At 39.2% G+C, this 27941-nt stretch overlaps 1 protein-coding gene across 1 annotated transcript; it reads left to right on the forward strand.

Annotated features, from left to right (window-relative positions):
• Positions 1–1700: 1700 nt before the first annotated feature.
• Positions 1701–27941, forward strand: LOC133614992 (CCN family member 1-like). Its single transcript, XM_061973314.1, has 5 exons — positions 1701–1883; positions 4153–4366; positions 6610–7002; positions 7413–7591; positions 26278–27941. The coding sequence occupies exons 1-5, from the start codon at positions 1833–1835 to the stop codon at positions 26581–26583; spliced, it is 1143 nt and encodes a 380-aa protein (XP_061829298.1). The 5' UTR covers positions 1701–1832; the 3' UTR covers positions 26584–27941.

Genomic DNA, 27941 nt, shown 5'->3' on the forward strand with positions numbered 1-27941 from the left:
AATATCATTTGTTGCCTGTACCATCTTCCTAAAGTTTAACTTTACATTGAAATATATTGATTTTCATTCTTAAGAATGCTCTTACATATTTATGTTCTTTCTTGTTCAAACTGTACTTTAAGTTCATTTAAAAAACTTTAAAAAATGTTTAATAAGTTGAAACCCACACTTAAGTCATGTCCCCGGGTTTCCACTCAGTTCTGTGACCCTAATAAAATGTAAAATATTCCACAAGTAAGTTGCATCATTAAAATCCTGGTCAGACATAGTGACAGTCAAAAGTAAGTTGACTTATTTATTTTTCTATACATGATTTATTTTTTAAATGTTTTTTTTAACTAAAACTGGGCATTTAAGTCTGTTACCTATTTTGTTTTTTCTTCCTTTTTAAAATGATTTGGTTGCACAGTTAATAAATAAAATGTACTGTAAAAATGTTTAACTATCTTAAACACTAACAAAAATATATTTTTTTGCCTTTCACCACATCCTAAAATTAAACTTTACTTTGTAATATAATCTCTTCCTGTTTTTAAATCTCTCTTAAAAACATACTTTTATTCCATGGCTTTTAACACTGAGTGATATCCATCCTGCAATGGCGCCCCATAATACACCTGCTGTGATCCTGTTTTTATGTTTTTATGTTTTTATTAATTCTATTTTAATTATTTATTTTTTATCGTGTTCTGTTTGTGTTGTGTTGTGTTTGCTCGGTACTCGTTTTATCTTTTAACCTGCTCATTGTACAGCACTTTGGCTACCCCTGTGGTAAATTTTAAATGTGCTCTATAAATAAAGTTGATTTGATTTGATTTGATAATCATTTTAATCCTTCAAAAATTTTATTTTATTTACATATTTGTTCCACTCCTTATTACAAATACACTTTACATTTATTTTCTAAAATAAAAATGTCAACTCTACACTTTAGTCGCGTCCCTAATTTTTGACCCAGTTCTGTTACCCAAACACATTCATCCTCTCACGTAAAGTAAAGTCCTTTACCTCATTTATTCGTCTGTATATTTTTCAATTTTTTTTAAACTATGACAGCCCAGTCCTGTTACTTATTTTCCTTTTATATCTTCATTTTGAAATATTGTTGTTATTGAATCACTATACTGTGTTGATGTTCTACATGTAAAGCGACTTTGGGTACTTAGAAAAGCGCTATATAAATCCCAGTTATTATTATTATTATTATGTATTTTATGTTAAAATCTCACTTCAGATACTTTCAGTCCTGTTACTCAAATGAGTAGTCTTCTACAAAAATAAAATAATGTTGTTTAAGATGCAAAAAATACACACTTGGAGTCGTCCAATGTGTGTATTTAGAGTTGTAAAAAAAGACAAGAAGGGATGTACAACCAGCAAATGGCACAAATGAATGATCATTTGCACATGTAAAAAAAACAGCTAGCAGACAGGAGGTATGCGTGTGAAAAGAACATTAAAGCAGTCAAAATATTATTATTACTTGATCACAAATAAACACCTTTGGAATGTTGTCACTCTGAATTTGATGAATGACTGCATTCATACACGGCCACGCCCCCCTCCGAGTCTCATCTCTGGGCCACGCCCCCGCACGCCTTGTTGGGTTGTGTATGTGTCTCAATTGGTCAGGGGAGGGTCAGTGGGCGCGGCTACTATAAAAAGCCCCGCGCTCATATAAAACAAGCCTTGCCTTTTGATCGATGAAACGTAAGAAGTGATGGAGGACATTTCGTGATTGGATGTAATCTTTGTGGACAAAATCTATTGTTTTTCACAGCGGAAGAGGATTTATTCTCCTGTTTTAAGTCTGATGTGAATCAGCTGACAGTATGGGGGTACTGCTGGTCCTTGCTGTCATACAAGCGCTGACAGTCGCATTGGTGAGTGTGGGACTTTTCTCCTTCTCTATGGCTTTAGTACATTTGTATCCAGGGATGTGATATTTACCTTCATATTGAGGTGTTACTGCTTCCCTCAATGTTTGCAAAACAAGATTACATGTAGCACATCAACATTTCAAATGTCATTAAGAAAGCGTATTGTGGTTGTTGGTTTTAATCAATATTTTAGGTGGGTTTCTATTGTTTGTGAGTCTTAGCAATGACATGTGTATACAAAATAATATAAGGTTTGTGCAGCATCTCACTATAAAAGACCTGGTGGTGTGTGTGAGACAAATTTAAGTTGTATCGGCAGGGAGGCAGGGGCTTTAGAGGTCAGACAACATCACTTTCAGCTTCCAGATATACCTTTAGAGCTGGGTTTATTCAACAGGCGTTGGAGAGCAGCAACAAATTCCTAAAAACACTAGTGTTTCTGTCGTATGGAGCTTGGACAAGCGGAAATACAATCACAGTTCTTTGCATTGAAATTTTAAGTTTCTAAAGGCCGGTATATTGCACAACAGGGCAGCCAGAAACTTGGGGGTTCCCGTTTCCAATCCAGCTTGTGCCATCCTAGTTCCCAGCTGACACAAGACATTGAAACAACGTTGAGAACTTGTTGAATTAGGTCCTCAAACCTAACGTCAGAACAACATGCTTTGTGACGACGTTTAATCAATGTTGGGCTCCGACGTTGATTTGACCATTGAATTTTGGTCATTTCCAAACCAATATTCTACAACACAAATACACCTTTGAAACAACATGCTTATTGACGGCGTTTATTCAATGTCAGGTTGTGACATTGATTTGATCATTGAATTTTGGTCATTTCCCAACCAATATTCTACAACACAAATACAACGTTGAAACAACATTCTTTTTGACAACGTTTAATCAATCAATCGGTTCTTATGTAGATTTGATCATTAAAATGTGGTTATTTCCCAACAGAAAGGGCCAAGCGGTAGAAAATGTATGGATGGATATTCTACAACACAAATACGTTGAAACAAAATGCTTTTTGATGACGTTAATTAATGTTGGGTTCTGACGTTGATTCGACCATTGAAATTTGGTAATTTCCCAACCAATATTCTACAACACAAATACAACGTTGAAACAACATGCTTTTTGACGACGTTTAATTAATGTCAGGTTGTGACGTTGATTTGACCATTGAATTTTGGTCATTCCCCAACCAATATTCTACAACACAAATACAACGTTAAAACAACATGCTTTTTGACAATGTTTAATCAATGTCGGGTTCTGATGTTGATGATTTCACCATTGAAATTTGGTCATTTCCCAACCAATATTCTACAACACAAATACAACGTTGAAACAACATACTTTTTGACAATGTTTAATCAATGTCGGGTTCTGACGTTGATTTGACCATTGAAATTTGGTCATTTCCCAACCAGTATTCTACAACACAAATACAACGTTGAAACAACATGCTTTTTGACAATGTTTAATCAATGTAGGGTTCTGGCGTTGATTTGACCATTATTTGACCGTTTTTTCCCAACCGAGAGGGCCAAGCGGTAGGAAATGTATGGATGGATATTCTACAACACAAATACAACGTTGAAACAACATGTTTTTTGATGACGTTAATGTTGGGTTCTGACGTTGATTCGACCATTGAAATTTGGTCATTTTGCAACCAATATTCTACAACATAAATACATTGAAACAACATGCTTTTTGACAACATTTATTCAATGTCAGGTTGTGACATTGATTTGACCATTGAATTTTGGTCATTCCTCAACCAATATTCTACAACATAAATACAACTTTTAAACAACGTTTATTCAATGTCAGGTTGTGACGTTGATTTGACATTGAAATTTGGTAATTTCCCAACCAACAACGTGGATCTAACGTTAGACACCAACATTGTCTCAATTTACAAATACAACTATTTTGCAACATTGGTTTTTATAGGACATATACATATAATCAACATTGTATCAATGTCTTGTACCTGCTGGGTTACGTCAACCACCTTGCTCCCAGTGCCACCCACACTGGTAGCCCAAAGGTGTAGATCATGGGATCATTCAAACACGTTTATTTAGGACTTAAACAATGTTCATTACATAAGGTAAAGCCCTTTGAGTCCCTCGAGAAAAAGCGCTACATAAATATAATTCACTTCACTTTTGTTGAATAACCCTGCTGTGGGGCTGGGTTAGGACAAGGCTGGGTATTCAGATTTAAACATTGGGTTTGATTCTGCCCCTACATTCAGGCGTCTGGAGAGTGCCCGGTGGTGTGCGAGTGCCCAGCTGGGGCCCCGTCCTGTCCACCGGGGGTCAGTTCTGTGGCGGATGGATGCGGCTGCTGCAAAGTGTGCGCGGCACAGCTCAACCAGGATTGCCACGAGGGGCAACCCTGCGACCACCACAAAGGCCTGGAGTGTAACTACGGCAACGACGTGGGCCGTACTGAGGGCATCTGCAGGGGTGCGTACTGGGGAGTGGTGGGAAGGCTACGACGGAGAGCGGAGGGGGAATGTGTAACTTCAGGGTGGAGGGATCAGGGGGGTCTGGCCCCTAAACCAAATGGCTGGCGTTTCTCTTTGATAGGAGCTTGAGGTTTGAAGCCAGAGCCACCGTTGAAAAACAGAGCACCTTCATGAGCTGCGCGCTGAAAAGCGGCCAAGTCCGGAGATTTATAGAAGTAGTTCAGTGTGTACACAAACAGCTCCATGAAACACACAGTGGTATTTTATATGGGTGTTTATTTGGGGCTGTTTCAATATAAAGGGGGGGTGTTCGGGGTGTTGTATGGGGGAGTCACATTACCAAGGAGGCTGTAAACAAGTCAAAATTCCTCTCCAGGCTAAGAATAGGGCTCGCTTCACAAATATGGAGATGCTGTGTCTTGGCGCCTTCAGAATAAAAGTCTCTTTTTAGATTTACTTTGCTGTATTATTTTGTCAAACCTAAAAATATATAAGAACAGCACCATCCATCCATCCATTTTCTACCGCTTATTCCCTTTGGGGTCGCGGGGGGCGCTGGAGCCTATCTCAGCTACAATCGGGCGGAAGCACCAACGCCACTAATATGTATTCGGGATGGATATCAAATTGGGGACTTTTATAAGTACCAACCGTCGGTACTACCGATTTACGTAAAACTTAACGGCACCATGCAGTGGTACCTCAACTTAATAGTGTTTGGCCTAAATAATATGCTTTCAGTTACAGGCAAAACCTTGAGTTGCAAGCACCCTCGCCATTAGTTGCCGTTGAAAATGTCACAGTGAACCTCGTAAGAGCCGACCAAAACATTTGGTCTCATTGGCTAGCATTAGCTTATAGCGAAAGATGGACATAACACAGTTTTTCTAAGCATGGGAAGAATGAAAGTGAGACTTTGAGCCGCACCATCCTGAAGCAGAATGAATCGATAGCGTCAGCCAAGGAGGTTAAAATAATACCTTATATGCGGCCATTTATTTATGAAAATATGGAGACGCTGCTATCGTGTGTTTGACGGAGGAGTAGCTGAAAGGAGAAGTCCACTTTTGAAGGTATTACAATACTTCATAAAACCACTGCACTTGTTAGTCGTACAATCTATTGTATTGTTTTTATACATCCATGTATACAATATTTCTTATTTAAAAATGAGTTTTTTCTTTTTTTTAAAAGCATGTTTTTGGGGCCAAGCACAAATTAAATATGATTTCAATTAATTTCAATGCACAAAGTTGACTTGAGATAGAAGTGTTTTGAGTTGAGAACCATTTACTGCCGTACTACCATATTTCGCATGTGACGTTGCGTTCGGTCGCAGACTCGTCACTGGGTAATGTTACAATTTTCCATGCCAACAAAGCAAAAGGAAGGCGTTTGAAATATGCTAATTTACACATGGTTTGCTAATAAGAACTACATCTAAGATGCACCTCACAATCAAACAGCACCTCACAATTAAACAGCTGGTGTGTAATAAACACAATACTTATATTATAAACACTTTGTAGGACTCAACAAAAGACAAGACTGGCACATTCAACTTAATAGCAAAGACTACTTCTTCCTTGTTAAGGCTAAACACTAGTCTATACACTACTGCCATCTAAGGTCTTGAACCGCATGCAAAGTCTAATACTGGCAAATGAGACTCATACAGTAAGTGTTATAGAACAACTGGACAAAACCTGTTAAATGTTAAAAATATATATATATATTATGAAAACAATTATGATTATTACCTCATTTGAACACACAAAAGTACCGTATGGATTAAAATGTGAGAAGTACCTGGGCTAGTGTGTGTGAGTGGGGTGTAGTCGCAGCGTGGGAAATGTTTGCAGATGTTTTGACCAAAATCCGTAACATAACTTTAATTAGAGGTTCACAAAAAAAAATAGAATCCCATCTGAATCGCAATTATTGTACATCCTGATTGGTAACAACTTTTTTTGGGACATTCAATTTTTAGAAATAATAAATAAAAATAGGTCATCTCCAAGCAACCAGGAGGAGCTTTTCTAACATCTAACCTGTTCTGAAAAAGTGTCATTATGATATATAATATTATAATAAACAATAAGCATTGTGGTTAGAATGAAGAATCGTGTTGAATTGAGGATTGATTCTGAATCGAATCGTCACTCAGGGAATCAGAATCAGATTCAAACCCTGGCTTGAATATTTTCCTTCTAACCAACTTGCGGTCTTTCCTTCTTTCAGCCAAGGCAGAGGGCCGCTCCTGTGAGTACAACGGGCGAATCTACCAGAATGGTCAGAACTTCCACGCCGGTTGCAAGCACCAGTGCACCTGCATCGACGGGGCAGTGGGCTGTGTGCCCCTCTGCCCCAGCTACGTGCCCTTGGTTTCCCCTTCCTGTCCCGCCCCGCACCTGGTCAAGGTGCCGGGCCAGTGCTGCCTCAGCATCCACTGCCACAAGGGCTCCACCGTGGTCCAACCGTACCCGCCGTACCCCTTCATGCCGTACCCTTACCCCAATGTCTACCAGAAGCTGTATCCCTACAAAGCCAAGACTGACCTGGACGCCCTGGGGAACGAGCTGGTGGAGGCGGGCCGCAGATGGGACAAAGCGCGTGGCCACAAGCACCTGGCGGGTGGGTGCAAGTGTTTGCGTCCGAGCGCGTCTGTTTCCTGCGCAGTAAAGCATGTGTTTGTGTTTGTGCACACATGGCCCCACTGTCAGCCTCTCCATCTGCATGTGTGTGTGTGTGTGTGGCACTGTGAGACTTTCCATCTTCATGTGTGTGTGCGGCAGCATTTACCTTGGCTTCTTTTCCACTGGCTCCCTGCACACCAGAGGTGCTCTCTCTCTCACACACACACATGTCTTTCTCACACACACAGGTCTCTCACCCAGCCTTCCCTCTGTGTAATCATGTGAGAGTGTTGCCCTGAATGAAGCCAGTGTGTTATTTGCCAGGCCTTTTCCCCTCACTCCCCCGCCGCTTCAACCCCCATTTTTGCATATGGTGCCCTGAAAATTTGCTTCCTTTCATGCCCACAGCGTGGAGACAGGTGGGAGATGAGTGCGTGGTCCAGACCACCTCCTGGTCCCAGTGCTCTCGCAGCTGCGGGATGGGCGTTTCCTCTCGCGTGACCAACGACAACGCTGGCTGTCAGCTGGTCAAGGAAAGGCGTCTGTGCAACATCCGGCCCTGCAGCTCCATGTCCATCCCGCTCAAGGTGATGTTGTACACCCTGGTCACATGCAGACAATCACACGCACTGCTTGGTCAAATGATTCAAACCCACCTTGGATGTTCTAGACCAAGGGTGTCCAAAGTGGGGCACATAACTTTTTTTAACGTCTCGCGGCATAATCGTTAGAATTTTAATTTTAGCATGATAGCTGTTTTTTGCAGGTATACACCTCATTGTCAAATATTTTGGTACTTGACTACCTGTTAGCATGCTAACGCGAGTACGCTAGCTTTTTTTTTTTGAGCAAGTTTTATGTGGTCATATTTTGGTAGTTGATGTATGCTAATTTTAGCATGCTAGCTCGGATGTAAATCTCTTTGGAAAGGACGATTCAATTTGCATCGCAATACATGGGTTACGAAGCGATTCAAAAACAGAAAGACTCCATGGGATTCGATTTTTTGTGTCAACGATTTAATACAATTCGATTTAGTATATGATCAATTCGATACGATTCGTATGAACAAGTCGAAACAATTTGATTTAGTGTATAAACGATTCAATATGATTCGATTTAGTTTATGAACAATTCGAAACAATTCGATTTAGTGTGTGAACGATTCGAAACAATTTGATTTAGTGTATGAACGAGTCCATACGATTTGATTTACTGTATGAACAATTCGATTTAGTGTACAAACAATTCGATACGATTCGATTTAGTGTATGATGGATTCGATACGATTCGATTTAGTGTATGAACAATTCAATACGATTCGATTTAGTGCATGAACAATTTGATTTAGTGTATGAGTGATTCAATTCGATTTAGTATGTGAACGATTCGATACAATTGGATTTAGTGTATAAACAATTCGATACGATTCGATTGTGTACGAACAATCCGATACGATTTGATTTAGTGTATGAACGATTCGAAACAATTGGATTTAGTGTATAAACAATTTGATACGATTCGATTGTGTACGAACGATCCGATACGATTTGATTTAGTGTATGAACGATTCGATCTAGTATACAAACAATTCAATATGATCCGATTTAATGTATGACCGATTTCATAAGATCCAATTTCGTGTACAAACAATCCAATACGATTCGATTTAGTGTATGAACGATTCACAATTAGATTTAGTGTATCAACGATTCGATACGATTCGATTTAGTGTACGAACGATCCGTTACAATTCGATTTAGTGTATGAACAATTCGATACAATTAGATTTAGTGTATGAACGATACGATACAATTATATTTAGTGTATGAACGATTCGATCTAGTATACAAACAATTCAATATGATCCGATTTAATGTATGACCGATTTCATAAGATCCGATTTCGTGTACAAACAATCCAATACGATTTGATTTAGTGTATGAACGATTCACAATTAGATTTAGTGTATCAACATTTCGATACGATTCGATTTAGTGTATGAACAATTTTATTTAGTGTATGAGTGATTTGATTCGATTTAGTGTGTGAACGATTCGAAACAATTCGAAACGATTCGATTTAGTGCATGAACGATTTGATACGATTCAATTTAGTGTATGAACGAGTCGATACGATTTAGTGGATGAACGATTCGATTTAGTACGGAGCCCCTAAAGGGACATGGGGAAAAACATTTTTTAGATATGTATCTTGTGCGCACATGATACATATCTCCTGCGCACGAGAAAGCATTGGATGCGTACGCATGGTTTGAGGTGTGTGCTAAAATGCCACTTCAGGAGTTAATTTGGCTGTATTTCCAACTAAGACTTTCCCCCATGTCCCTTCAGGGGTGTTGTGGCAAAATGTGAATGCCTGCCAAAAATGTATTTCCTTCACGGGGGCGCGCAGCACTCGCTGAACCTGCATTTTTGGCTTGGTCTGTCCATAGCGGATTACTAGGTGTAAGACAAACACTTTATCTTCCTGGTTATTGTATCGCTACGTGTTTGACATTATTTAAGACTTCATCGTGCCCGGAAAAGGACTTGTTTCCTCTTCTGTGGTATTGATGAGATTTAAAGGACTGTTGTTGATGTAATAAAACCTCTTTCTTGTTTGGAAGACACACACAATTGTAACTGTTACTTCTTCTTGCACATAATAAGCATGTACAACTTGTTTGGTGATTTTCATTTTTGTAAAATTGTCATTAAATGTAATCTTGCCTGACAAAAAGTGATTCGACGTAATATTTTGATATTTCCACGTCGCATATTTAGACGCGTATTTTACTAGAATACCCTTTTGAGCATTACATATACTGTATCAAAATCAAGTACCTACTGTACTGTTTACTTGTTGAAATACCCTTTTTAGAACAAAAATGGCCACTTTGTTGCTGCCAAAAATGTATTTCAAGTAATATTTTGATATTGACATATCTTATCTCTGCATATTCTACTAGAATACCTTTATTAGCACTACATATATATATATAAATCAAGTACCTACTGTACTGTTTACTTGTAGAAATACCCTTTACAAAGCTAAAATATACCAAAACAACCACTTTGCTGCTGCCAAAAAATGTTTTCAAGTAATATTGTGATACTGACACATCTTATCTCTGCATATTTTACTACAATATTCTTATGGGCATTACATATATATAAATCAAGTACCTACTGTACTGTTTACTTGTTGAAATATCCTTTTTGGAGCAAATATCTCCCCCTATAATGTTTTTGTGTATATATAAGTATATATAATATAATATATATAATATACATATTATGTATAAACATGTATATATATACATTATATTTTATATGTATTATATATTACTGTAACTTGTTCTTAAAAATAGTAGTTATTTTGTATGTCAAATTGAGTGTATATATGTATACTGTGTATATGTATGTGTGTGCGTGTGTATTTATATATATATATATATATATATATATATATATATATATATATATATATATATATATATATATATATATATATATATAACATACATAATATAACATACATATATATATATATAAGGCAGCACTGTGGAAGAGGGGTTAGTGCATCTGCCTCACAATACGAAGGTCCTGAGTAGTCTTGGGTTCAATCCCGGGCTCGGGATCTTTCTGTGTGGAGTTTGCATGTTCTCCCCGTGACTGCGTGGGTTCCCTCCGGGTACTCCGGCTTCCTCCCACTTCCAAAGACATGCACCTGGGGATAGGTTGATTGGCAACACTAAATTGGCCCTAGTGTGTGAATGTGAGTGTGAATGTTGTCTGTCTATCAGTGTTGGCCCTGCGATGAGGTGGCGACTTGTCCAGGGTGTACCCCGCCTTCCGCCCGATTGTAGCTGAGATAGGCTCCAGCGCCCCCCGCGACCCCAAAAGGGAATAAGCGGTAGAAAATGGATGGATGGATATATCCATCCATCCATCCATTATATATATATATATATATATATATATATATATATATACCGTATATATATATATAACATACATAACATTTTTTTTCTCTCAGCACATACTGGAGCTGTGTACCATTTGTCTGTCACAGAATTACATCACACTAAGACATTCAGTGACAGTTTTCCAGCGTTTATCAGTGATTTTTCTTTAGTTATTTAGAATTTTGGTACAGTAAAAACCTTTTAAATAAAGTGTTTGCTAACGAAATTTTCTGAAATTTGTGGGTATATTCTTGCTATCGTTTACATTTTCAGAATGTGTGATATTGTTTTTTAGAGAAATGCTTTGACATTTTGTTATTATTGTTAATATTATCTGGAATACATTTTTGGCGGCAGCAAAGTGGCCATTTGGGTAGTTTTTAGCTCTAAAAAGGGTATTTCAACAAGTAAACAGTACAGTAGGTACCGGTACTTGATTTTGATATATGTAATGCCCATAAGGGTATTCTAGTATAATATGCAGAGATAAGATGTGTCAATATCAAAATATTACTTGAAATACATTTTTGGCAGCAACAAAGTGGCCATTTGGGTAGACATGTGCTCTAAAAAGGGTATTTCATTCAACAAGTAAACAGTACAGTAGGTACTTGATTTTGATATATGTAATGCTCATAGGAGTATTCTAGTAAAATACACGTGAGTAAATATGCGATGTGTAAATATCAAAATATTACCTCGAATCACTTTTTGTCAGGCAATATTACATTTAATGACAATTTTACATAAATGAATACATCCAAACACGTTGTACATATTTATTATGTGCAAGAAGAAATAACAGTTACAATTGTGTGTGTCTTCCAAACAAGAAAGAGGTTTTATCACATCAACATCGGACTAACAACAGTCCTTTAAATCTCATCAATACCACAGAAGAGGAAAACTGTCTTTTTCCGGGCACAATAAAGTCTTAAATAATGTCAAACACGTAGCGATACAATAACCAGGAAGATAAAGTGTTTGTCTTACACCTAGTAATTCGCTATAGACAGACCAAGCCAAAAATGCAGGTTCAGCAAGCGCCGCGCGCCCCCTTGAAGGAAATACATTTTTGGCAGGCATTCACATTTTGCCACAACACCCCTGAAGGGACATGGGGGAAAGTCCTAGTTGGAAATACAGCCGAATTAACTCCTGAACTGGCATTTTAACACACACCTCAAACCATGCACACGCATCCAATGCTTTCTCGTGCGCACGAGATGTGTACACGTGCGCACGTGATACATATCTCGTGCGCACGTGATAGTTTCTTGTGCGTACGAGATCCATATCTAAAAAAAAAAAAATTCCCCCGTGTCCCTTTAGGGGCTCTGTAATTTAGTGTATGAACGATTCGATTTAGTGTATGAACGATTCGATACAATTAGCTTTAGTGTATGAAACGATTCGATACAATTTGATTTAGTGTACGAACGATGCAATACGATTCGATTTAGTGTATGAACGATTCGATACAATTAGATTTAGCGTATGAACGATTCGATTTAGTGTATGAACAATTTGATCTAGTGTATGAGTTATTCGATTAGATTTAGTGTGTGAACGATTCAATACGATTCAATTTAGTGTATGAACGATTTGATGCGATTCAATTTAGTGTATGAACGATTCGATACGATTTGATTTTAGTGTATGAACAATTCGATTTAGTGTACAAACAATTCAATACGATTCGATTTAGTGTATGAACGATTCAATTTAGTGTATGAACGATTCGATACAATTAGATTTAGTATATGAACAATTAGATTTAGTGTATGAACAATTTGATCTAGTGTGAACAATTTGATTTAGTGTTTGAACAATTTGATTCGATTTAGTATATGAAAAATTTGATTTAGTGTATGAACGATTCAATTTGATTTAGTGTATGAACAATTCAATTCTATGGTTAATATTTGTTGATGGACATATTCTTTTTTACACCTAAAATAACAAAAGCCTTCTTTCCTGTGCGTACACTCCTCATGTTTGAGACTAAATAGTCAAAACCTTGACACCAAGCACTCAGATTAGATCTGTCCAAGCTAAGTCTGTGAGCATAAATGAGAGGCCAAACGTCTTGTAAGACAACGGATCAGTTGAATAACCTGATGAATGACAACACCCATAAGCACATTTGTCTTTAAATATAAAAAAGCACACTATATAAATGTGACATGCTTCCAGTATTTTCACATTTTAAAACAACAGATACACGGATATTGAGCCCGTTGTACAAGAACGTTGATTTTTGTGAAATAAAGAAAGACAAACTGGAAAACTATCTGAGCCGCCATTACTGGGGATGTTACAATATTGTTAACATTACGTATCTTGTCATTGTTTGGCCGTGACTCTCACCTTGTTTTAAAGATAAACTGTTTACTAGTCTGGTGCGACACCCGGTCCATGTATCCACGTCTGTTCTCGTTAAGTAACGTAACGAGCGTGTGACTCTTTTCACTGACAACCCTGGCTTTTGTGTCCTTTTAAAGACAAAAACCCTCAACTTGTTTCTAGTTGGACGCGATAATGTGCCTACACTCGATGAACCTAAGGATTCACAGCTCAACCTCTCCATCCAGATATGCATCACTTTATCAACCCTAATGCTAGCATTTTAACACATTTTTCAGGAGTAATATTTATTGGTAATTGACGCATGCTGCAGTTAATATTTTAGCATGCTAGCTTTGTTAAGTTGATTTAGCTGGTATACACCTCAGTGTCATATATTTGGTATTTCTAATGCTAACTGTAAGCATGCTATTGTTAGTATAGTACTGTTAATATGCTAGCTTTTTAAGCTCATTTTGCACATATTTTGTTACTTGACGCTATATGGGCAGCGTGCATTTCAGTTCGACTTTGCCTCTTCAGCATTTACACAAAACTTCTAACAAAATTGCCAATTTCTAGTTCTTTGATAAAAAACAACAGCTATATATTGTACTGGTTTTGAAGATGGAAAACTACCAAAAGGCCCCGACGTCTTTTGATATGTTAGCCTGTGGCCCTCAGTGGAAAACAATTGGGCACCCATGTTTGAGACCAGTGGTTCTCATACTCCCCCCCCCCCCTCCCCCATCCCCATCCCCCCAAGTACCACCTCAGAAAACACTTAGCTCTCCAAGTCCCACCATGCAAACAACATTGAAATACAGTAGTGTAGTAGACCTAAGTATTCATTAAGTACCACCATAATGACAACATTAAAATACAGTTTAAAGAGCTTATTGTTAAGTGTCCAATGTGAGTTTACTATTTTGTTGATATTTCCTTTCCTTTCTGCCTTGATGGCTGAGGGGATTATAATCAGAGGAAGATTACATTTGAAATGATAATGTTTACATTTGATACAGTTTACTCCTGGTCCTTATTTTCCATAGCTCATATAAATATCAATAATGATTAAATATTTATAAAACGTTTATATGGTGATAGAGTTTTTCAGCCATATTGCCCAGGTGGAGGATATATGTCATCTCTTGAGAAGTGTTGCACATTCTTGGCTGGCAGGTTATAGCATCATTGCAACTGTTGGAACATACACCAAATCATTCACTTAATAAAAGGGTCTGAATGCTCTTTACAACCCAAATTATGCATTAACTTTAAGTCCTTTGTAACTTTGTTTAGAGATTGAACAATTTTTGATCAAAGTATTGACCCCAGCCACAAGATATATTTAGCTATAAAACTAAGTTATCAATATTGTTTCTTTCAAAGGTGCAAAACACTTCATCTACCTTAACGTTTTACAAAATATGGTGAAATTTGTGTTTGTGAAAAATTCTTCCTCTTACCAGGCATTTTTCTCAATGGGAACACATTTATTTCCACTTCCAGTTATCCCCATTCCAAATGTTGCTAGGTGCAGCCAATTAAATTCTTCAAATGAAATTAACTGAAATTCCACATTTGGAAGAACATGCGAAAAAAACAACTTCATCTGCTGACTGTGAGGCCGAGGTGCTAATCGCTAGGCCACCAAGCGCTATGAAGATGCTAAATTCATTCAGGAAAGGATTGCCCTCAATGTGATTGGTATTAAAGGCCTACTGAAATGCGATTTTCTTATTTAAACGGGGATAGCAGGTCCATTCTATGTGTCATACTTGATAATTTCGCGATATTGACATATTTTTGCTGAAAGGATTTAGTAGAGAACATCGACGATAAAGTTCGCAACTTTTGGTCGCTGATAAAAAAGCCTTGCCTCTACCGGAAGTAGCAGACGATATGCGCGTGACGTCACAGGTTGTGGAGCTCCTCACATCTGTACATTGTTTACAATCATGGCCACCAGCAGCGAGAGCGATTCGGACCGAGAAAGCGACGATTTCCCCATTAATTTGAGCGAGGATGAAAGATTCGTGGATGAGGAAAGTGAGAGTGAAGGACTAGAGGGCAGTGGGAGCGATTCAGATAGGGAAGATGCTGTGAGAGGCGGGTGGGACCTAATATTCAGCTGGGAATGACTAAAACAGTAAATAAACACAAGACATATATATACTCTATTAGCCACAACACAACCAAGGCTTATATTTAATATGCCACAAATTAATCCCGCATAACAAACACCTCCCCGCTCCCGTCCATATAACCCGCCAATACAACTCAAACACCTGCACTCCCACAGCCCAAAGTACTGTTCACCTCCCCAAAGTTAATAAAGCACACATATTTCCCCAAAGTCCCCAAAGTTACGTACGTGACATGCACATAGCGGCACGCACGTACGGGCAAGCGATCAAATGTTTGGAAGCCGCAGCTGCATGCGTACTCACAGTACCGCGTCTGCGCATCCAACTCAAAGTCCTCCTGGTAAGAGTCTCTGTTGTCCCAGTTCTCCACAGGCCAATGGTAAAGCTTGACTGTCATCTTTCGGGAATGTAAACAATGAAACACCGGCTGTGTTTGTGTTGCTGCAGCCGCCCGCAATACACCGCTTCCCACCTACAGCTTCCTTCTTTGCTGTCTCCATTGTTCATTGAACAAATTGCAAAAGATACACCAACACAGATGTCCAGAATACTGTGGAATTTTGCGATGAAAACAGACGACTTAATAGCTGGCCACCATGCTGTCCCAAAATGTCCTCTACAATCCGTAACGTCACGTGCCGGCGTCATCATACCCAGACATTTTCAGCAGGATATTTCGCACGGAATTTAAATTTGCACTTTAGTAAGCTAACCCGGCCGTATTGGCATGTGTTGCAATGTTAAGATTTCATCATTGATATATAAACTATCAGACTGCGTGGTCGGTAGTAGTGGGTTTCAGTAGGCCTTTAATACCAGGACATGTGATTGGTATTGATACGTGCACTCTGCTGCTGAATAACATGGAGACGTTCCGTCTATTCACGCGTGTGTTGCTATGGGCCATTGAATTTGTCAGTTCATTACCAAGCAGAAATATTACAAGTTGGCCACTCGGAGTCCAACAATGATTAAAAGATGACACGTTTGAATGTCAAATATTGATGTACAGCTGAATAATTCACCTAAACCCGTTGCGTGACCTCGGCTAGGATGGATTTCAGGGTGTTCCAATCTTCTTGTAGCCATCTTAAGAGATTCAAGTTTTTTGCCACGTTAGACATCCCGTGGTCCTAAATCCATGATGCACAACTTGTGCAAAGTTCCTTCTTTCCAAATCTGTATACAACAGTCGAGCAGGCACAAGCAACCCCTAAATGTAAAGATCCGAAAGACAGTTATCCCATTATTTTAATGTTATTTTACACTAAAAATAAATTGTTCAAAAATGCACTTCCATGCATTCATACTACTCCAAAACATGCATCTAATCATCATACAATTGTCTCGCTGTTGCGAACTCTAACTGTAAAAATCCAAAATCCAGTTATTTATTTGGTTCTATTAATTTTTTTATTTTGCACTAAACAAAACATTATTTTTTTATCATGCATCTAATTAACATGCAATTGTCTCGCTGTGGCGAACTCTAACTGTAAAAATACGAAATACAGTTATTTGGTTGTATTTATTTTGTTATTTTGCGCTAAAAAAAGATTGAACAAATAATTTTGTATGTATTTATATTAATCCAAAACATGCATCTAATTATCTTGCAATTGTCTTGTTGTGGTGAACTCTAAATGTAAAACTCCAAAATTCAGTTATTTAATTGGTTCTATTAATTTTATTTTGCAGTTTGTACAAAAAAAAAAATTTAACCATTGATTTTTTATATATTCATATTACTCCAAAACATGCATCTAATTATCATGCAATTGTCTTGCTGTGGCGAACTCTAAATGTAAAACTTCGAAAGTCAGTTATTTATTTGGTTCTATTAATTTTATTTAGCAATTTGCAGTAAAAAAAAGTTTGAACAATTTATGTTGTATGTACTCATTTTACTCCAAAACATGCATCCAAGTATCATGCAATTATCTTGCTGTGGCGAACTGTAAATGTAAAACTTCGAAAGTCAGTTATTTATTTGGTTCTATTAATTTTATTTAGCAACTTGCCGTAAAAAAAGATTGAACAATTTATTTTTTATGTACTCATATTACTCCAAAACATGCATCCAAGTATAATACAATTGTCTCGCTGTGGCAAACTCTAACTGTAAAAATCCAAAAGACGGTATCTCCCCTCCGGTTTCTTCGGACCACCAAGTAGTGACATGACAGTCTCGTCCAGCTTTACAATACTATTTTATTTTTTAATCAATTGTCTTGCTTTTCAGCAATAGTCTTTGTGTTCGTTTGTCTCGCTCTCACCGTGCTCCACCTCCAACTCTCCTCTCCTTGTCCTCGTGCGTAAACTTACGGATCATGGTTTTCAGCGTCTTATTCAACCGCTCCACCAGCCCGTCAATTTGTGGGTGGTATACGCTGGTGCGGATCGTTTAATTCCCAATAATCCATATAGTTCCTTTATCGTGCGTGACATAAAGGACGTGCCCTGGTCAGTCAGAATCTCTTTCGGGATTCCAACTCGGGAGATGACCTGAAACAGCGCTTGTGCGACACTCTTTGCAGAGATGGAGCGCAGTGGCACTGCTTCGGGATAGCGCGTTGCGTAATCCACCAGGACTAGCACAAAACGATATCCCCGTGTGCTCGGGTGGAATGGTCCATACCAATTCTTTCGAAGGGGACCTCCATGAGCGCCAATGGGCGCAAGGGCGCCTTGGGGGTGGCCGCCCGGTTCACCAGTTGGCAGTCCGGGCAGGCAGCACACCAGCGGCGCACGTCTGCCCGGATGCCCGGCCAATATAATCGGACCATGACCCGATTGAGTGTTTTATCATACCCCATGTGGCCAGCCATGGGATTGAAGTGCGCCGCCTGGATAACCATTTCCCGGTATTGTGCCGCACAACACCGGCAGGGCAGGCTGAGCGCCACTCTTTGTGCCTCCCCCGTTAGGAGTGGCAAAAGCCGCACCCTCCACTCTTCCTTATGTTTTCATAATACTCCAAAACATGCATCTAAGTATCATGCAATTGTCTCGCTGTGGCAAACTGTTATTGTAAAAATCCGAAAGACAGTTGTTTATTTGGTTCTATTAATTTTGTTATTTTGCAATAAAAATAAAACGATTGCATATTTATTTCCCATGTATATATTTTATATTGTTATATTACAACACTTGCAACTCATGCAATTATCTCGCCAGGGCAACGCCTAAATGTTACCAGCCAAAATACAGTAAATTATTTTGTTCTGTTAATTTTTTTAATTTTGCACTAAAACCATATATGATTGAACAATTATTTTCTATGTACTCCTGTTACTCCAAAACATGTATCTAATCATAATGCAATAGTCTCTCTCGGGCAACTGACAGAAACATGACAAGAGACAGTTGTGGATTTTATTCTGTTATTTTGCACTAAAAAGTTATCATTGAACAATTTATTTCCCAATAATTCATGCAATTGTGTCACTGGGGCGACCCTAACTGGAAAAATCCAAAAGACAGTTATTTATTTTATTCTGTTATTTTGCACTAAAATGTTACCATTGAACAATTTATTCCCCATGTACTCTAAAACCTTCCAACATGGCTCTTATTATTTGCTAGTTGTGCTATTTAGACAATAGTGGTTGGTTCCCATCACCAGTAAATCTGTATTGTTTTCCAAGCTGAACTCCTCTAAAAGCAGGAAAAGACTGCCATAACCAGGATTCCTATGCAATATCATGCCATCAATAATAGTTTTGAATTAAAAACATGTAATCAGAGCATCAAATCCTATTACTACGATGAGTATATCGGTCTATTTAACTTTTTCTCTTTACATTTTGCCTTTCTACTTATTTTTTCAACTTTTGCGTTTTTTAAATTTTGTTTAATAGCTTTTTTTTTTTAAATGTGCCTAGGGCTACTAAAAAACGAGCTGCAGGCGTATATAGCATTTTGCATGAATAAGCGCTGGTAAAATGTCAGTTAAGGGCGCTTCATATGAAATTTTACTGCAAACATATTCCTAGCCCCTTCCTGCTCAGTAATTGATCAACCACTTCTTATTCTCAACACTGTCCTTCACACAAACTTTCCTCCTTCCCATAGTTATGTCCGTATTTAGCTACAGGCTAATGCTAGCCAGTAAGACCGGATCATTTGGTCGCATTTTAACGTTTACTATGACATTTGCTACGTCGATTAGCCGAGAGACAGCTCTTATCTCAAAACACTGTTAAGTTGGGGCACCTTTAAGTTCAGGTACAACTGACCCATCCCGGCAGTTTCCGATTGACATAAAATTACGTCAAATCCAACGGTGCCTTTTTTTTTTTACACTTGGGCAATGGGCGATCACTCCAGCAGCACTGAGAGCAGACTCAGCCTAACTACCTCTAGGTAATGTTGCAATTTTCAATGCCAACAAAGGCATGGATTTAAAAAACGCTCCAACATAAGTTAAGTAAGGATCTACTTTTCCAAAAAATGCGCTAGCTTGATGCTAATATACATTGCCTTTGGGATTGTCATTCTTCTGATTAACATTAGCGATTTTACATGGCGATTTCAACACTTTCAAATTTAACAAAAACTACAACTAAGATATAATCAAACAGCTGGTGCGTAATAAGTACAATACTTATATAATTAACACATATTGGGGCGCAACTGATAGCCATAATGGAAACACCATCAATTATACACTGCTTGGACTTGCAACTGCAATCGTAACTTAGTGTCATACTTGCAAATGAGACTCCGAAATGTGATAATGAAAGAAGATCTAACAGCAGCTCATGTTTAAAAGTTGCAATAAAAATGAGATTGTATCATCAAAAACAATTTATATTTATTAACACACACAAAAGTAGACAAAATTGAGTCACCGGGAATCAAATGTGAATGGTACCATCCCTAGGTACCACTGCATTTTAATATATTACAATTTAAGAATATTCTTTATGACAGTAGTTGTCAGCTGTTTTTGGGAATCTGCTGCAAAAATGCTAGTCAAAGATCTTCTATATGACAGGAGTTTTGTGGTGTTTTTAGGAATCTGATGTAAAATAAATAAATAAAATAAAAATAAATCAGATCTTCTGCATGACAGAGCTTTCTTTGTTTGTAGTAGCGTGCTGCAAAAACACAAATTCTCTGCAGTTTTTAGGAATCATCTACAGACGGGAAATTTCTGCTGTTTGTAGTAACCTGCTGCAAAAACACGAGTCAAAGATCTTCTATATGTCAGAGTTATTTTGACATTTGTAGGAATCTTTTATACAAAGGGCGTTTTTAGCAGTTTGTGGGAATCTGCTCCAAAAACACTTGTAAGTTATTTTAAATGACAGAATTTTTTTGCAGTTTTTAGGAATTTTCTGCGGTTTTTTTTAGTAATGTGCTGCAAAAACGCGAGTCAAAGATCTTCTATAAGACAGGAGTTTTCTGCAATTTTAGGAACTCTGCTTCAAAAACACTAAATTATTTTAAATTATTTGATGTTTTTTTATACAGTTTTTAGGAATCGTGTGTATAACAGGGGGTTTCTGCTATTTGTAGTAACGTGCTGTAAAAACGCTGGTGAAATATCTGTATGACAGGTGTCTTCTGCTGTTTTTGGGAATCTGCAACAAAAACACTAGTCAGTTATTTCAATGACAGGATATTTTTTTAGCAGTTTTAAGACTTTTTATGACAGTTTTCTGCTGTTTGTAGTTTGTTTGTAATATGCTACAAAGATGTGGGTCAATGATCTTCTATGAAATTCTGCAGTTTTTAGGAATCTGAAACAAAAAAACTCGTCAGTTATTTCAATGACGGGCTTTTTCAGCAGTTTTAAGACTATTTTCATTTATTTCCCATGAGTTTGTTTTAGCGTAAAACATCAAATTAACAACAGTACATGTTGATTTAAAAAGTTGTTTCATATCAATAAAAAGTGTGATTTTTTTAAATTGGGAAGGGGAAGGGCTTCAAATGAAGTCAGGAGTGGCCCTGCTTGGACCCCACTATGGACCCCACTATGGACTTTCAGGCGTTGGATTGTGCCGCACACATCTTATCTTCTAGGCAGAAAGTACGTGGTGGAGTACTCTTTATGTCACACATTTACACAGTATATTCCTATTTTTACGGACACTGAATAACTTTTTAGAGAGGCTCATAACACTTTTCTTTGTACTTGCACTGGGTGACTCTTTGCTGTGTGATTTCAAGGAGCACTCCAGTCACCCACTCACATTTCACACACAACAAAACATACTTTGCTGTGTGATTCCAAGGAGCACTCCAGTCACCCACTCACATTTCACACACAACAGCAAATGTTCTGCTGATCCACTCAGGAGGCCCATGGCTCACCGTGCACCTGTTTGGCGCCGCTATCCCACTGTTGTGGAGCTGTTGTGGGTGTAAAGCGCAGCAGCCGTCGGTAAGCTCTTAACCTATCGTTTGCTCTCAACTCTCTATGTTTTCTCCCACTCCGGACTTTATGGCATTAACTTCGCTTTCAAGTATTTGTGTGGGACTAATGACTTGTTTCACACTGCTAATGCTCAGCAAATGGGCACAAGATATCATGAAGCTCTCTGTGGAACCAGTGGTGGGTCGTCAGGGCCAGCAAGGCCTTCTCTGCTGGCATAACATAACCAGAAATCATGATCATAATTAAAGATAAAAGTAACTTTCCCTAAATATCTAAAAGTATTCATATTATCTTCATGTCATATTATGCTCCTTCTAGTGCTGTTGTTTTTAGGTTAGAGTTGGTATCCAATCAGAATTCAGCGAGCTTATGTTGCCATGCTGTTTAAAATCTCCCCGGGGCCTTCAGAATCAACAATGTCTGTGCACTGTAAGTGAACGGGCACATACAGTTGATAGATAATTGCCATAGCCAATCAGATCACCAGTTGTTGTCAGTAAGGCCTTCGAGCTGGCCTAAGGTTGAACGTGACATTTACACGTCCTGTGATTGGATACTCACTTGGGAGTCCCAAGTGAGTATCCAATCACAAGTTGCGAAAACAGGAAATGGCACTGGAGCAATACGAGCCATAGAAAGCCACAGAAAACTCACCCATACGTACTTTTTTAACCCACAAAGAAGGAGAACAAAATGTTGATTAGGTGGCAGATATATATTTGCAAGGCCATTTTCAAAAAGGATACTTAAAGACAAACTACATCTTGTGAGACGAGGTCGGCAGACAACGGAAGCTAGCTAAGCTGTCCCGGTGGTGAAATGGTTTACCTGCCACTTTCACACGAATCAACCGACAACGAGCAACAACCGAATACAAGCGGTACCACTAGCTTATACGGCGTCGAATGGGTGCTACAAATAGTGAGTTCAAATATTTTATTTCTTTATTTATTCACGTTTCATGTGTTTTATGCAATTCTTTTAATTATGACAGTACCACGTAAGATTTGTTTTAATTGCTGAAGCGGGTTTATTGAATGCTAAATGTGCCGAAAAATAGACCGTTTTGTCAACTGTTGAGGTGATTCAATGCACAGTAAATGTGTTTCTGTATAGTATCTCTCCAGCAGTGGTCATGTGGTGACATAAATTACGGTATTTTGAGAGGTGAAGTCGGACTAAGTAGGACATCACCGAAGGCCTAGGTGAGAAATGCACGGCCCGCCGTTGTGTGGAACGCAGTGCTCAGCTTCAAGAGGTAGTCACCTGAAATGGTTTTCACTTCACAGGTGTGCTTGAGGCTCATCGACAGAATGCCAGGAGTGTGCAAAGCAGTAATAAGAGCAAGGGGTGGCTATTTTGAAGAAATGAGAATATAAAACATGTTTTCAGTTATTTCACCTTTTTTTGTTAAGTACATAACTCCACATGTGTTCATTCATAGTGTTGATGCCTTCAGTGACAATCTACAATGTAAATAGTAATGAAAATAAAGAAAACTCATTGAATGAGAAGGTGTGTCCAAACTTTTGGCCTGTACTGTATATATACTGAACCTTGCCAAATGATATGAAAGCATGTGTTAATCACAAAGATTATAACTAAGACTTAGGCCAGGCTGATTACCAAAATAAATGAAGGCACTCATTAAAACGAATAAAAAGTAAATGTACATACAATTACACAGTGCTAAAATAACTACATTCTAACTACAAAACCCAAAACCAGTGAAGATGGCATGTTATGTAATTCGTAAATAAAAACAGAATACAATGATTTGCAAATCCTTTTCAACTTATATTCAATTGAATAGACTGCAAAGACAAGATATTTAATGTTCGAACTGAGAAACATTTTTTATTGCAAATAATCATTAACTTAGAATTTAATGGCAGCAACACGTTGCAAAAAAAGTTGGCACAGGGGCATTTTTACCATTGTGTTACATAGCCTTTCCTTTTAACAAAACTCAGTAAACGTTTGGGAACTGAGGAGACCATTTTTTAAGCTTTTCAGGTGGAATTATTTCCCATTCTTGCTTGATGTACAGCTTAAGTTGTTCAACAGCCCGGGGTCTCCATTGTCGTATTTGACGCTTCATAATGCGCCACACATTTTCAATGGGAGACAGGTCTGGACTACAGGCAGGCCAGTCTAGTACCCGCACTCTTTTACTAGGTAGCCACGCTGTTGTAACACGTGGCTTGGCATTGTCTTGCTGAAATAAGCAGGGGCGTCCATGATAACGTTGCTTGGATGGCAACAAAAGTTGCTCCAAAACTTGTATGTACCTCTCAGCATTAATGGTGCCTTCACAGATGTGTAAGTTACCCACGTATGGGCACTAATACACCCCCATAGCATCACAGATGCTGGCTTTTCAACTTTTCACCTATAACAATCCGGATGGTTCTTTTCCTCTTTGATCCGGAGGCCACGACGTCCAGTTTCCAAAAACAATTTGAAATGTGGCCTCGTCAGACCACAGAACACTTTTCCACTTTACATCAGTCCATCTTAGATGACCTCGGGCCCAGCGATGCCGGCGGCGTTTCTGACAGTGGTTTTCTGAAGTGTTACTGAGCCCATGTGGGGATATCCTTTACACACTGATGTCGCTTTTTGATGCCTGAGGGGTTCAAGGTCACGGGTTTAGCCGCTTACATACAGTGATTGCTCCAGATTATCTGAACCTTTTGATGATCTTACGGACCGTAGATAGTGAAATCCCTAAATTCCTTGTAAACTGTTCGGCAATTTGCTCACGCATTTCTTCACAAAGTGGTGAACCTTGCCCCGTTCTTGTTTGTGAATGACTGAGCATTTCATGGAAGCTGCTTTTGTACCTAATAATGGCACCCACCTGTTCCCAATTAGCCTGTTCACCTGTAGGATGTTCCAACTAAGTGTTTGATGAGCATTCCTCAACTTTCTCGGTCTTGTTTGCCATTTGTACCAGCTTTTTTTAAACATGTTGCAGGCATCAAATTCCAAATGAACTAATATTTGCAAAAAATAATGTTTTCCAGTTCGAACGTTAAGTATCTGGTCTTTGCAGTCTATTCAATTGAATATAGGTTGAAAATGATTAGCAAATCATTGTATTCTGTTTTTATTTACAATTTACACAATGCGCCAACTTCACTGGTTTTGGGGTTTGTAATGAATACGCTTTTTAAACAAACTGTCAGTAAAAGCAAGTGCAAATGAAAATACAGTTTCACCACTTTAGTCATAATTTTTGTGCTCAAAAAACTTCTCTATGTCAGAGTTTGTTGGTGACGAACCCCAAGATGCAGAGATGGCGGCAGGCTTGGTACAAGAAAACATGATTTAATTTAACACTACGGCAAAAAAACTAACAAAAGGGTACAAACAAAAGGCGCGCACAAGGCGGAGAACAAACTTGGCTATGAACTAAAATAGCACAAAGGCTAACTATCGACAAGAAACAAAAACACTTACTGTGACACGAAGGAACTATGACATGAGCAGAGTGAACAGAAGTAGACAGAGCTACAACGACAAGTATTATGACAGGTAGTAGTGACAACAAGTACTAGCGACAATAATCCAGCCCTGACTGGAGGGGAAGGCAGGTTTGAATAGCAGCTGGCTGATTGATACCAGGTGTGGCCAGGTGCCAATCAGCCGCAGCTGAGGGGAAGCAGCACTCAGGGAGACAATGAGGAAATAACCAAAATAAGAGCGTTGACAGGAAATGACAGAGGAAAAATTAAAACTTGACCAAACTGTCAGGGACAAGCCTGACACTCTATGCCTTAAGCTCCAGATTTCTTCTGTTTGATATTGTCATTACTGCCACAAGCGGTGTAAAAGTGTATTACAAGTGAGAACCGCAGCCCTCAGTGGTTAAGAAAGACTGGTCTAAAGAGAGTATTTGTTGTAAAAATCTTCCATATGACGTTTATATTTCCTGCTGTTGATGGCAGTCATGTGCTTCAAAAAAGCAAGTCAAAAAATGTCAGGAATTTTCTGCAGTTTTTGGGAATCTTAAATATTAAGTTAAGTTAAAAGTTAAAGTACCAATGATTGTCACACACACACTAGGTGTGGCGAAATTATTGTCTGCATTTGACCCATCACCCTTGATCACTCCCTGGGAGGTGAGGGGAGCAGTGAGCAGCAGCGGTGGCCGTGCCCGGGAATCATTTTTGGTGATTTAACCCCCAATTCCAACCCTGGATGCTGAGTGCCAAGCAGGGAGGTAATGGGTATGGTTTGTTTTTCTAGTTTTTAGGTGTTAACATTTTTTTTGAACTGTCGATGCGTGTCGGAAAGAACGTTGCCATGTGCGTCAATGATTGTCTATGTGTGTCCTCTGATTGGCTCGTGATCAGTCCAAGTCAAGCGTTATAGACTCCGCCTTAAAAATGTTCCCCTTCTACCCCTCCACAGAAAGGCAGGAAGTGCTCCCGAACCCACAAGGCCCCCGAGCCGCAGCGCCTGTCCTACGCCGGCTGCAGGAGCACTCGCCTGCACCGCCCCAACTACTGCGGCGTCTGTCGGGACGGCCGATGCTGCTCGCCTCGCCGCACGCGCACCGCCGGCGTCACCTTCGCCTGCCCGGACGGCGAGCGCTTCACCCGATCCGTCATGTTCGTCCAGTCGTGCAAGTGCAGCGACGAGTGCAACCACCTCAACGAGGCGGCCATGCCGCCGCAGCGATGGCTCTACGGAGACACGCACAAGTTCATGGACTAGTTCCTCTGCGTACAAACTCTGCAGTCGTAGAATAGTGTCCCCGTTATCTAGGAGTAGATGCATCTTCACCAGCTCTGCTTTAGTGTAGATCAAAAAAAAGAAGCTGACATTTTGTGGATGGAGATGCCAGACTAAGACTTTTACATGGGTGGGGGGGTCCTGTCATGTCACGTCCTGTGAATAGCTGACACACACAAACCATCAACCATAGAAAGCCCCCTCTTTGGGTATTTATTGTGGGGGGTCACACATGTTTGGAGCCTCAACAGGACTAAACAGCTGAGAGCTGTCAGCCATTGAAGGGGTTTGACCCCCCGGGTCAATCAGAGGCCCTATCTAGGAGACGGATGATGAAGAGGCGGTGTGTCGAGGTCAAAGGTCGTTGACACAGCTGGACGCACCCCCTGCTTTTGTCTCCGCGAGAACCCCAGGCGTTTAGCCACAGGCCGGGGATTCTGGCGTCGACAAGTCCAACCGCCAAATTACAATCCCGACTCAAAGGAAGCGGCCGGAGAGGGTTGCTATAAAAATAAAAAAGGGAAAACCGGGGCGCTGAGGTAAACCCCTCATTTGGGACACCAGAGCGGAACCGCTCGGCCTGTCATCAAGCAGCTCCAGTTGGAGGCTGAGTCATGAAGAACATGAGTCATACTTCTTAGTGTTGTGAGGGGCAGCGGGTCAAAGCTGAACCATTTCTTCCAAAGCATTTCTACTGTAAAAGACATGAAATGAAAAATTCTATACTTCTAGATGCTGTTGCTGCGTATCGCTTTGGTGTCGCAAGAGCAACAAACTTCCATGCTTTTGTTGATGTGCCAAAACTTTTGTCACAGACATAGTCCATGTCAAGTATATTTGAGCACTGAGATGTTCACATCCTTCATATGCAAACTCAAAAGGATTCTACAAGTGTACATAATAATTACAGCATGATTTGACTTGTGTATTCCATTAAATACTTTTACACAAAGTCACAATTATTGCTGCTATAGAAACACACAACATCGTGTGCAAAGAACCCTTCACTGCTCTACAACCATTTTACAGTATTTTCAGGACTATAGAGCGCACCGGACATAAGCCACCCCCACTATATTTTTTAAGAAAAAACATTTGTTCCCCATACATTAGTCGCACTCCATACATAAGTCGCAGAAATATAAGTTGTGAAATGAGTTATTTACACAGAAATATTTATTTACATACATCCTTCATTGTTCCCAAATGGTGTCTGTAACACAGCAGTAAAACGGACGATCAAACAAAACAGAAGTCATGGTCATGGACCAACTAGCAGCGGAAGCTAGCTCTCTAATCAGCTAAACAGACTCACTATCTGCACAGTGACATTTTGGTGA

Source organism: Nerophis lumbriciformis, linkage group LG22 (assembly GCF_033978685.3).
Source record: "Nerophis lumbriciformis linkage group LG22, RoL_Nlum_v2.1, whole genome shotgun sequence".
NCBI classification, from domain to species: Eukaryota; Metazoa; Chordata; class Actinopteri; order Syngnathiformes; family Syngnathidae; genus Nerophis; species Nerophis lumbriciformis.

Coding starts and splice junctions, on each gene's coding strand:
- LOC133614992 (XM_061973314.1), top strand. CDS start 1,833: ATGGGGGTACTGCTGGTCCTTGCTGTCATACAAGCGCTGACAGTCGCA. Junction 1,884..4,152: donor AAGCGCTGACAGTCGCATTG/GTGAGTGTGGGA, acceptor CCCTACATTCAG/GCGTCTGGAGAGTGCCCGGT. Junction 7,592..26,277: donor CCATGTCCATCCCGCTCAAG/GTGATGTTGTAC, acceptor ACCCCTCCACAG/AAAGGCAGGAAGTGCTCCCG.